Here is a 13,722-nt window from a genome sequence, read left to right on the forward strand (position 1 = left end):
GTGATGAAAAAGGAGAAGGACAAAAATCGAAATGAATCGCGAGAATTGTCAACTTGGTTGTCGGTGATTTTTCATGCGGATCGGCGCCGTGGCCGGACATTATATTATAATTAAGGTTTGAAGAATGAGTGTCCGCATTTTGCACCGCTGGATCACGTGTAAAATCTGCACCAACGTTCGTCGGTTATAATGTATATATCGAAGAGATAAAATCGGTAATCGTCAATCACCTCGAAGGCGTCATTGAGCGAGTGCATCCTCATTCGTTCCCTCTCGTTGCTTTCGAGCCTCCGAAGGTTGCGTTCTCTCGCGGATATTCCACTTTTACGTCTTCTCGTCGTCGGCGGTGCCCCTCGGTTCCGCCTTTTTGCCTGCTTAGGACTTCTTTCGCTACCACTGCTGTCACTTTCCTCGCCCACCTTGGAGAGAAACAGATACGAAATTATGAGCATTATTTTCTCTCGAAGTCTCTGTTGATTTATCGACAATTTTTTTTTGTTTTTTTTTTGTTTTTTCTTTCTTTAAGAAAAGAAAGATGAAACATCGATCATCTGTCAAAAAATATTTTATAAAATCATTAACGGTGTAAAATTTGCCTTGAACGTTTTTGAATTTTTTTTTCTCCCCACACACGAACTGCGACAATAATTTATTCAGCTGCTATAGTTATCTCGTCGATACAACTATTCATACAAATGACAGTTTCGTTATTTCTTGGTTTTTGTAACGAACGAGCGTAACATTTTCAAAAACGAAACTTCGTGTAATTGAGAAAAAAAAAAATGATCGTATAGCTATAAATCAGGATCCGAGTACCACCGCGGCTAGAATGCGCACCTTGTTAAACCGCGTGGATATCAATTATGATAATCGACAAATAATTAATAATATGATAGAGGTGTATTAAATTATTCCGACCATTATTAATTTATTACATAAATTTTGCAACAACTGTACATGAATGTAACAAAAATACGCACACTGCAAATATGAGAAACGATCCGCAAGGACGTGGATAAAAACTAAGAAAAGAATTGATTAAAAATATTCAAGGACCATTATCGTATAAATGGATAAAAAATCTAAAGGGGGGCTGCTGTATACTCGGAAATCTATTAATATTAATTTTATACGCATACCCAATACAGATTTTGAGGACAGATAATTTGAAGTGCATTTACATATGCATCGCGGTAGAAATACTTGTAATAAATTGATCGAGGTGATAATTCGCCTGATTTTTCGTCCGCGATATATTGATTATACATTAATTATCTATCGCAGATAATCTCACAGTGATTAATGACGTATAAGTTATGGAAATATCAGTGCAGGTACTTTGAAAAGGAATATCTTGTTCGCAGATCAAGATAGATCTCGTCAACGTCAATGACTACCACCATAGATATATTATTCTACCACATAGCTTGCGATAAAAGTCTACCGGAAGTGGCTAAATGTAACCGGAAGTGGCTCAAAACCTCAGCGATCATAAGTAACAATTATAACCGTAAGAGATGTAACAGGAAAGTATAGAGGTACAGAGATTCCTTTCCGATTTCATCCTATTAATTACCATAACTGTCCACATTCCCCGTATCTTCTTTCATTTGCATTAATTTATACGAAACTATTTATTCGTTTATTTTTTTTCTCCATCGAATAATCGAAGATTGTAGAAAATCATTGATAGATAAATTGGCATTTAGCTTTCTTCTCATATCCCGGTGTAGAAAATCCCCTTGGGGTTTCCACGTGCGTAGCACGGGTATATTTCGATCGGTTTATAACGCAGTTATAGATTTATGGTTACCGCGAGGAGTTTTAAAAAGCGCGAGGGATGAATTCTCACAGATTTACGTAGAGACGCTCGTCGGCTATGAGTATCTAAGTAAGTAAGGTATGTAGGTACAACGCGACGACGACGGTATAAAATGTCGTAGCACGAGACGCCGAAGGCGCCAGGGCACCTGTAGATATTTAAGTGGACTCCCGCGGAGCAACGTTATTTATCGGTTAATGGCATATCGAGGTGCCGTTGCGCTGCTCCAGGGTTTGCTGCACATATAAGTAAATATATGTACATAAGCTGTTGTTGCCTTCCACTTTCGCGAAACTCTCTTTGGTTTCTGCACTAAATTCACAGATAGTAGGCGTACTACGAATATATTCACCAGGTATTAGAACGAGGCGGAAATTTTCGCTACTTTTACCAACGTTGTAATAAATTAATATCGTTGTGAAGAGTTTCGTAATTTTTTTTTTTTTTTGAATTTTTCGAATTTCTTTGTTTCTATTGATTTTTATCGTCGCTCAGCTGTTATAATATAAAACCGAGTGTGTTGTACCTCTGCGGAGACGACATGATGCCGACTTCGTTTTCCGGTGAGCGAGTCTACGGAGGCGTCATCCAGGTCGATGTACATCTCCTGGTCAGCGCAGTCTTGGTCGCTGCCAGATAACCTTTCGAGGCTCCGCATTCTTCGCACAATAGCTACGGCCTAGCTATTATCCTGAAAACATGGAAAAAGGGAAAAAGAACGATTATACATTTAGTTCGTACGCACGTCTGAACTTTGGAAAGAATAAATTTTCCGTCCCATATACCGCTTCAGATATTTGAAATATTTTTTACCCGCATTTATTCAGTCTCATCTTTCATGAGAAGATACGGAAGATATTCGATTCATTTCAAAATGCGGGGTGGCGAAACGAGGAAAAAAAAAACACGCTAACGGATATCTGGATTCAAATCGCGGAGAATGAGGGTATAGGACTAATTTTTTTCGTGAGCTTGAAAAGCGTGTAACAGGATGTGTGGGAAAAGTCCTTTAATTTGTTATTAACGTCACATTGTACATTCGAGTCATACGTAAGTGAAATTTTTTTCAATAACTGAAGCAGGATCGAATTTCTCGATATTTCAAATACGTATGCGGTCTTTGTAATCTTTGCCTGCGTTGGAGCAATTAACAAAATAAATAGAAATTAATTAGTTAAATAAAATACGGCGGTGGGGTATACGCGAAACGTGGGTACGTTTAATTTTATACCGGCAATGATTACCCATTGCACATTATAATAATAGCGTTGAAAATTCTTAAACGTTTCACACTGTAAACGGGAAAGCTCGCGCTGTAGCCGCGGAGCGGCGCCGCGTTTCTCGCGTATGCATATACACGTATTACGTGCCTGCATACTTCTGAATATTGTAAGTATTCCAATAGTTGCGTTTCATTTTATTCTATATACCTATGAATAGAACATGAATATGTATTTGAGCGAAATAGATAAGTGTAATAACGTGCATACACCTGTACAGGTATGCATGTAGCCAATACCTTTTGCGTGTTCGACAGCTGTAACATTATAAACTCGGATAAAGGATCGTCGCATTGGTCGGTCGGTCGGTCGGTCGGTTTTGTCTATGTACATATTTAATATTTAAACATACATACAACCGTACATAATCGCTGGGTATAACCTGAAGATATGATATATACTCAAATGTCATATACTACAAGTATACACCTATATACTGGGCGTACATATTATTTTACCTTTCTAAACATAAACTCCTGCCGATGAAGGAAAGAGTTCTTCGGAATACCGACGTTCGATCGTCGTCTAAGCTCCTGGCTGCATGTCCGGCACTCGCCAAAATTTTTTTACTTCTCTCCCTTCCTTTTTTTTTTTTTCAATGAAAAATATATTTTTCAATGAAACCGATCCCGCACACTGTGACAGCTTTTTTTGAACCACCACCGAATCGGCCGATGGAAATTAAACTTTGCTGTCCACTTTTCTTTTCTTTTCTTTTTTTTTTCAAACAATTTCAGTTTTTGTTAAGAATTACGGGAAACCACGCACACTGCAACGTACTTGTGTCACAAGTAAATTGTTTATTGTTTTTTCTCTCGATTTTAAAATACAGTGGAATTTTTTCCCACTAAACGGGATTATTTCTCATTCGCCCGGTTGCGAAATCTGGGAACTCCAGTTCTGATAATACATAAACATGTACCATAAGTAGATTGCGTGAAAAAAGAAATAAGAATTTATACACACATGGTAATCGTGTATACTATCTAATTTTTATTCCTCTTCTTCTTCTTCCATGGGCATTTAATTTTTGAACCGTACACCATCTACATATAGCCGCATGAGCGCCCACGTAGGTATACGAGATTTATTTCGCACACAACGTATTCCGAAAATCCCCGCAGATCTCCACGCAAGATAACAATTTTTCTCCCATAGTTGTATGATCCTCCGGCGAATCTCTCCCTTGTCAACGGATGTATTTTTTTCCCCTTCGGCTGTCTTGGATGTCCGAAAATAATAGAGAGGAAGAAAATGGCGCGTGATAAAAGCTCTGAAAAGCTCCGGGCACTCGTTACTCCGGAGTAACAGGACCAAATCCCGCACGCGTTTTCTTCTCCGGTACAAAATTTTTTTAATTCACACGGTTCACTGATATATATTTTTCAATGTAACTCCAACGCAACAATTTGCACTGACGGTAATAATTAATTCAACAAGTTCAACGAGCGTTCGTTTTTTTTTTCTCTTTACAGATACGTACGTTTTATGGATGGTAATAACAGAGTTGAAAAATTTTCGGTTCGAAAAAATAAGAGAAAATAATGTTTATTCCATATTGAGATACAATATTTTTTCAGAATTCATACAAACTCGGTTATCTTGGTTTTTATCTGGTCTGCAACTGCAGTACTTCGATACTACGATGTCTGCCTCCACGAATTTTTACAGTTGTATTAAAATTTACAACAAACAATTAATGAATACGTGCACGAATCTTCATATTATCTCCTCTTCGATAATTTATTTAATTTAATTTGATTACTGTTTCTAGTTTGGTTTTCTTTTTTTTCTTTTTTTTTTTTTTTATTTCATTTCATTTTCTTCTCCCAATTGTTCATGGAAGACGTGGGGGTATCGGTGTGCGGTATTATAATTATATTTTGGCACTTCGACGCGGGTGTTGATTAAATCGCGACGATAATAAATATATATGTATATATAAAGCGTTGCAAGACCTACTCGTGGGTAGGTCTTAGCTGACCAGACGCCCGATCCGGACTGACTATAACTGTACACTACTACTTGTCGCGGTTTATTCCCCCACTTGTTCGACATCTGATTGTAAGTGAACTGAGTAAGTAAAGTTTGTAAGTCGAGTTTGAGTTGCCTGCGGTTTCAAATGCTCTCTTTATTCCACATCCCCCTTCCCTCCCCCTCCCCCCCGTCAATGTGACGTAGGTATATCATAACGCGATCGTCGTACTCGCGGTTTTCGTCGTGCACTGTAACTGCGAAAGATTAGGAATAACGTGGAGAAAAAAAGAAAAAAAAAAAAAAACTATAGCTGCGATTAAAAATAAACGAATTATTACGTGCTATTTTAATCTGAGAAAAAAAATTACTGACGGTGGCGCGGAAGGAGAGAGAAGAAAATATATATTAAGATTGCAAGAAACAAAAAGAAGAAAAAAAATAAAAGAAAGAAAGAAAGATTTAATTAAAACTCGTTTGTAAAGTCGTTAGAAAAATTCTCTCCGCTCCGTGATATGTATAACGTACCTATACCTATACGCTTGCATACCCGAGTATTATAACTCCGACGTTAATTTCTCTTAACAATTTTTCAAATCTGAGATTATGCTCTGGTTTATTTATTATATGAAAAATGATTTTTACGCAGGTATGACTGGTTGATAATTTCTTGACGGACACAGAGAAAGCGCCGAAGGTTTTCCGCATGTATAGGTAGAGTTACGCGTGTGTTATGAGAAACACCTGCACCACAGGATTTAATACGAAGAGGCCGTTCTGACGGTGTTTTCGGAGAAGCTTTGGACAGAATCAAAGTGCCTTACACTTTCGAGTTTTGACGTCTGTCAAACGCGCTTGAGACGTTCCTCCGCATCCTCGTACTCCGGGGTGTACTGTTTATACTGCCACTTTAGCACGCGAGTCGATCTTCAATCGCCAATTATTATATTACTAGTAAAGAAACGTCTGTAAATTCCATTGAAAATTGCTCAATGCTAGTTACTGTAATGCCTCCGGGTGATGTTCGTCGAAAGTGTTTTAACGGCCGTTCCTTATAACGCTCATGGCGGTTCAAATATCCTGAAATAATTATCGAGTGATGCGGTTGTGGGCAATATACACACACGGTTCCCCCACTAATAACGTGCTTAACTGTAAATTAATCCAACGAATAAAACTATCAAAATATCAATCTTTCTAATTAGCTGGCAATCGCTGATGTCCAATTGTAATTGATTCGTGTATTGTGAACGATCTTTCGAAATTTCACCCTCGAGAATTCTCATCTGAAAATCTCCGCGGGACGCGGGTACGGGAATCTGCACGTCGATTCGAATATAATTGAACCTCGGTTATAAAATGATGAGCGTCTCTTCCGATTAAGAAATGAAAAAATAACTATCTCACGTTCCGTCGCTGACAATGAGTAAGAAATAAAATGTTGGAGAGCTGCGATTAAAAAATGGTATTTCTTTCAGAAATTGTCCAGGTTATTTTATCCCCCGTGTTCTTACCTCTCCTCGTTCGTTCGTTTTTTTTTTTTTTTTTTTTTTTCACGCTTTTCTTGGGCAAAATAAAGGAACGGGGTAAGGATTGCCGTTTGTCAGGTTGCCGACGTTGGTGCCCGATGTGGTTACCGCCCGATTCGTTTCAGGTCGAACGGACGCTGCCAGAGAAACAGCAGAACCGTTAAATTTATGGAGTAATTACAGTGATTCGAAGCAAGAACCTGAAGAAGGGCTGTTATTATTAAATGTCAGGAACGTGGATCATCCTCTGCGGCGAGTTAAATTGTATTTAGATAGCCGACGATACAACAGCGATGTGAAAAAAATTATCAAATTTTATCGTTGATTATTTTTCTTTTATCATTTTGTTAAATCACCTCTCTGCCTACATTGTGAGAAAAAAATTATAATTGCTTATTTTTCTAACGTTCGTTATTCATTAATTGGGGATTTTCGAGCATACCGATATAATTAACGAACGTATTACGTGTAGATTGGGATTAGTTGAAAAGTGAAATTGTAACGGTGAATTGAAACCTGTATTTTACATACAGCTCGGTGTATAATTTGCATTTGAATTTTTTTCTCTCTCACGCATATCGTAGACGAATGCAGGTGATGCGCGCGTATCGAACCGTGTGCGTATCGGTTGTATGTGTGTGTGTATAGAAATATTCATATTTATACATACACATATATCGATAACTCGAGAGTGGACTCCACTTCGCGTACGTGGATAGTCGTCTCAAATAGGCTATATGTCAACGTCCGCGATTCTTCTAATATTATAAAGATGACGTGATATGATACCTAAAATCAATGAGCTGTATACAGGATTCGAACTCCTTCTCCCACAGTAAATTTACTGATAAAATATCTTCCAACGGTATTATATACCTGACTACGTATGTATCGACGATCTTACACGTACGAGCGATAGTCGAACGGTAGTTTTGACCCGAACGGTATTCGAGAAAAAAAAAAAAAAAAGGTAATTAGAAAATTTGGGCTGAAAAAGGAGAAGCGACCCGCAAGCTCGCTCGAAAGACGCCGGTGAAGTGTGCGACGATGTTACGTGATCGGAAAAATAAATTTTTCTCCAGACTTTCCGATCGAAAAATAGTTTTATCATATTTTTTGTAGCGCAGGAACATGAGTAAGGATATTTATCGCGTCGCGACAACTTTGAAAATCTCCCACGTTAACACCCGTCAACTTTCGCTGTCGCTGCTTTTGCCGATCACCTTATGCAAAATTGACTGACTAGATTACCTACTCTTGCCGCCGAAGTTGAGGCAGAAACGTTCTCGGCATTCGCGATTTGACGCGTGTCAAATACGACGTAATCTCGAAAACATCGAGCTGCCAAACCAACGAGAGCAGATTATCAAGATCGTTAAATTCGTTAACAGACAGACCTGATGTACTCGCAGGTAAACCTGGTACCTGACGTAATTTTATTTCAATTTCGGTTGTCGGACGCCGAAAGAGTTGGAGCTTTTTCAAAATCGAATCCACTCGTTCTTCTTCAATTTTTCCCCCGCATAGATATATACACGGGAGAAGTTTGAAGTCGTATAGAAATTCGTATGACTAGAAATTTTAGCTCACGTATAAAACGTGCATTGCGATATGTAAATGCCGCATAGGTATACACATTCTTTTTGTTCACATTTTTTTAAGCAGCTAAATTGTATACCTCGGACAAAATTTCGTACGTTTATTGTTAGTAATTGACTTCTTAAGTATATTACGGTGGGAACTGTGTCAGTGAAACAAGAGGGAGAAAAAAAAAAAGGTTAAAAAAATTCGTACGCGATCTTCAGACCGGATGGAAAGATCTCCTTAGTTTCTTTCAAATCTATTTTACATACCTATGGCTGTAGAGACATAGGTAGGTATGAAAGGACACGCGGCGCGCGCGTACCTCCAAAGCGTCATCTCCGTGTTACAATTAGTCGGATGAATAGCTGCGCAATTCTATGCTGTATATACATATATATACATGTGTACCGGCCATTACACGTAAATACATATGCAGCACCGCGAGCGCGAACTATAATATCCTTCCTAAGTATAATTTACTTAGAGATTTCTCACTCTAATTATATCTCGCTCGAAGTGTCGCGCGCGCGCTTTTATAAAGCGTACAGAGTAATTTATGCGCCATTACACACTCCGGTGGCTGTGTATGATGCTCCTGCTCCTGCTCCTGCCTATGTTACTGCCATTATATCGCACGCCAGATATCACACGTACATTAAATATATATTTTACGTTACGTCCGAAGGATAGTGAATACCAGAATACGCGGATTTCAAGATCATTGTACGTACATCTTTGTTCAATCATGGATGATTTTCCGAACGACAAAAGCGTTGACGATAATTTCATCTTTATAAAGGAGAACGATGCTCAAACGAATGAACGCGAAAAATAATTGTTCGATTTTTGGGCCAGAAATGAAGTATTTTTAAGAACGATCGTGGGGCACTCTTCTTACGTATTTTGACCTCAGGAGTCCAAATCTGAAAGAAAAATTGATCTATCTCTAAAATTGACCGAGTTATCGCCAATTTTCAGCTTTTGGGGGTAAAAAATGTAAAATTGATTTTTTAGTCTACCTTAACGTAATTTGAACTCAGGAATCCGAATCTGAAAGAAAAATTGAACTATCTATAAAATTGATCAAGTTATCCTCATTTTTTCGCATTTTTTGGCATAAATTTGAGGATATCTCGAAGGGAAAAAATCGTAGCTCAATTTGGACAACGGATTCGTGTTCCTGAGGTCGAAATACATAAGAAAAGTGGGATACGATCAATTTTAAAAAATAAAAATTTTTGGCCAAAATTTGAGATTTTTCCAAGGGGTACCCCTTACGATTTTTTCAAATTTTGACCAAAAATTTTTATTTTTTAAAATTGATCGTATGGCACTTTTCTTATGTATTTTGACCTCAGGAACACGTACCCGTTGTTCAAATTGAGCTACGATTTTTTCCCTTTGAGATATCCTCAAATTTATGCCAAAAAATGCGATAATTCGGCGATAACTCGGTCATTTCTGCAGATAGATTAATTTTCCTTTCGGATTCGGATTCCTGAGCTCAAATTACAATAATATAGACTAAAAAATCAATCTTTTATTTTTGACCCCCAAAAGCTGAAAATTGGCCATAACTCGGTCAATTTTAAAGATAGATCAATTTTTCTTTTAGATTCGGATTCCTGAGGTCAAAATACGTAAGAAAAGCATATTAAACCCAATTAAAACAATGATTAATTTTTGGCTCAAAAATCGAATTTGTTTTGCTTCTTCAAGAGTAATCTCACGTATAATCAGCTCAGGAATCCAAATATGAAAGCCAAAATCATCTATTCATACAATCGATGGAGTAAGCATTAATTATTCGCTGTTGGGAGCAGAAAAATTACAAGACATATCGAGTGGTTTTAGTCGTAGACCCACTTTGATTCGTCGCAATTCATGCATGGGTCGAAATATTCGAATTCTTCAATTTACCAGCGAGCCCCCGAGCTTATCTGGAGTCAGGTAGCCACGGGCGCGCGGTTTGTTGTGGGGCGTCACCTCTGCTTAGCCCTGAAGGTGACGTCTCACAACAAAGCGCTACGCTGACTCCAGCAAAGTTCGGGCTCGCTGGTAAATTGAAGAATTCGAATATTTCGACCCAAGCATGGATTGCGACGACTCAAAGTGAGTCTACGACTAAAACCAATCGATATGTCTTAATTTTTCTGCTCCCAACAGCGAATAATTGATGATTCCTCGATCGATTGCACGAGTAGATAATTTTGGCTTTCAGATTTGGATTTCGGAGCTGATTATACGGAATATTACTCTTGGAAAACCGAAAAAAAAAATTGATTTTTGAGCGAAAAATGAATCATTCTTTTAATTGGGTTTAACATGCTTTTCTTACGTATTTTGACCTCGGGACCCCAAACCGTTGTCCAAATTGAGATACGAATTTTTCTCATCGAGGTATCCTAATTTTTCCGCTTCAAAACCCGAAAAATTGGCGAGAATTTAATGATTTCCAGAGATAGGTCAACTTGATCAGCAGATTTGGAATGCCGAGCTGAAAATGCATTGGACCAAAGGAAAAAAAATATTCCGATCATTTGTCCCTTCACTTTGCTTTCCCCAGAAGAGAATTTTCGATAAAATTAGAAATGGTTTTCAAATAGCTCAACTACTACGACTGAATCGATCTTCAGCCCCACAGGGTCTTAAAATCCTTGTGCATGTAACACATAATGGTATCCATAAATCAGAGGATTGAATCGCTTTCCAGATGTTTTCCCTGAGGATATGTTGCTGCGGAGCAGATTGAGCTTGTAAACTTTTCGCATCTGCAACGGCACTAGTAACAGCGATTCAGATTCTACATACATGTATAATAACAACGTACACAACTATTCGTATACCTCGATCCGAGAAAAAACGAGCATTGCAACGCGGGTCGCAGGAATTCAGCCAAATTATAAAGAGCGCGGTGAACGGAAAAGGCGAAACGCCCGCAGGAGTTCGGCGACAATTTCTGTCTCGCGCAATTTCAGCCGACACACACAGGTAAACGATACGTGTGTACGTATAAAATGAAATTAATGTGCACACGTGATACACACCGCGTTGATATGGCGTATAAGTGAAACGGCGTTCGCATTCGTTTCTTCGTTCGTTCGGGCAACGCGCTCCAGTTTGGGAGATAGCTATGCTAATAGGACGTTGCCTCGCGGTGGTACCTGCGCGAGGACTTCCTGGCTTGTCTTTTACCGTCTCTCTTTTTCTTTATTTCTCTTTCTCTTTTGAGGTTCTCGCATCACAACCCCACCTCGTGCACGTTGGCCGCCGCCACACCGCGTACGTACACAACGTACCTCCTGTACCTGTGTACGATATACCGCTACCGACGATCTTTCTCTCTTTTCATTTGGCTATACACTACTTAAGGATATCTCCAACTTTTTATCGAAGATAATTAGTGCGTGAACCGCGTTTTACTCCCCGCAGCATTCCGAAACCTGCGGAGCAGAGTTAAGGAGGCAAAAAAAAGCGGTTATAAAGATCACAACGAGGGCAGGGTGCCCTCTCACGATAATCTCGCGGTATTTCGCAAGCTCGAACGAAAATGGATCACGTTACGAATGGTTATCGCTAGAGAGAGAAAAGAAAAGGAAAAAGAAAGAGAGAAAATGTGGAAAATATTTCCACTCGTTTTTCATCTTTTAATTAACGCTGTACAGTCGAAGACACTTTCGATGCCATAATTATCCTTAGACATTTTCTTTTTCAATGATTCGCATCTGTAGACACTTCGGTCGTTACCTAACGTAAGTACAGTTAATATACGTCCAGTGTGGAAAATGATTGATTATATGAAATAAAAAACAAAAAAAAAAAAATTGAAACGAAAAAAACTTGTTTTCAACGTCTTGATTATGTACGCGGGGAAAATTTGTTCCTCACATGTATATAACACGTCTACACTATATTTATACGTGTATCACGATGCAAAATTACTGCTAATAAAACTTGAATTTGCTGCAGTCTTTGACGTGCACTCCATGCATGTGCTAATACATGAAAAATGAATGCAAGAAAATTGTTTCTCGTCTCATATGAATTCGTACGTCGAAATGGAGACGATAAAAATTTGCCAAGTTCACGCGGAATAATACGAGCTTGCGACCTGTAGAAATTCAACTGAGGCATGATATACTCTGAGCCATGTGCAAAAATTTTCCTATACGATGAGAAAGAAACGATACATCGAATGCGAATAAAATTTAATGAGTGTCAATCTCATGTATATCTGCACTTCGCCCCATCCCATCGATCAAGTGTAGAGTATACGAGTGTGTATATAGGTATTGATCAAAATTCGTCCGGTTGAACCGTTAGATTAGGAAATTCCATCTGAGATCATCTTTGCGAATGACAAAAAGTTACGAGCCACTTCTAATGGATAAGATGAGAATAAAAAAAAGAATAGGGAAAAAAATTATTCTCACCATCGCCTCGTGTAATGGTTAAAAACTTTGTACTTTACATAGAGCAACAATGGATCGTTTTTCTCATGCCCATGCGAATCGGTATTACACATTATATATTATTATATACCTATATCGTAGCGAGATTCACTTCGGAATAATTACGAAGATTCAAATTTTTTCTTCCATTTATTTAGTTTCTTTTTTTCTTTCTTTTTTTCTTTCACACCGCGCCGCCTCCGTCCGCGATTCGTATTATAAAATGTAATGCCCGTAACACGATTGGTAGTTAACTGTATAGGAAATGAGATTGAGATTTTTTTTTGTATCCTTTTTACTAGTGCCTCTTCGTTGATCTAACGTTGTGCGTTTTTGCTAATCGTATTAAAAGTATTCACGGCTTATACATATATTCGTAAATTAGCGTTGCGCCAAAGTAACTGACCGTTGGGTTATGGTATGTAGATAATGTATACCGTAATTCTATTCGCGCGTTCTAGAATGCTGAATTTGAAATCTAAAATAAAAAATGTAATTGAAAGATCCGATGCAAAGCTCGCGCAGTTGCAATTGAAATGGTGCTGATCTTATTACACGAAAAAATCGTGGTAGAAATTTCGAATTTCTAATATACAGTTGTGGTAAAACGAACACCGGGTAATCGAAGATCGAAAATTTGAGAATTCCAAAAAAATCAGGTTCAATTTCACCAGTGCGAGTTGGGGATAATTTTGTCTTCGTCGGTCGGGATTGTCGACACACGTGAACGGACACGTGGGAAGTTCATCTTTCCTCCTCAATTTCCTACTCCTCTTTACAGCCCGTCGCTATTTCTTACCACTCCTCTTCTCGACGGGGCTTTCCTCGAGTGATTTTTTTTTCATCTGACGTTATTACTCAGAAATGTGCGCCCGGGGCGTTGAGGCAAGAGCAAAAATTTTCGCGTCTATGAAACAAGCCAGCCGAAGAAGGTGGGTTTGTAATAATTAATTATTCTTACGTCGTTCGGATTAATGGCGAACGTTGTACGAGCGTATTAAGATCGAGTTACTCTCTCCGAGGAGTCCGTCTCATCTGTTCACTTTATTTCTACATATACCGAACGCCACTTAACCCGATAA

General features: G+C 38.5%; 1 protein-coding gene across 4 annotated transcripts in view; it reads right to left on the reverse strand.

The window, feature by feature from the left end:
• Positions 1–13,722, reverse strand: part of LOC105687722 (protein dimmed-like) — a 68,882-nt gene that overhangs the window by 5,004 nt on the left and 50,156 nt on the right. For 3 of the 4 annotated variants that reach the window (XM_048653242.1, XM_048653245.1, XM_048653244.1), the window contains 2 exons: positions 2,349–2,513; positions 231–419 (listed from right to left, as the gene is read on the reverse strand). In XM_048653242.1, coding sequence (XP_048509199.1) covers positions 231–419; positions 2,349–2,480 — 321 coding nt within the window. In that variant the 5' untranslated portion in view covers positions 2,481–2,513. Of the gene's footprint in view, positions 1–230; positions 420–2,348; positions 2,514–3,560; positions 5,166–13,722 lie in introns of those variants that run through there. The other variant, XM_012403573.3, reaches the window with a different exon arrangement.

This window comes from Athalia rosae, chromosome 3, assembly GCF_917208135.1.
Source record: "Athalia rosae chromosome 3, iyAthRosa1.1, whole genome shotgun sequence".
NCBI lineage: Eukaryota > Metazoa > Arthropoda > Insecta > Hymenoptera > Athaliidae > Athalia > Athalia rosae.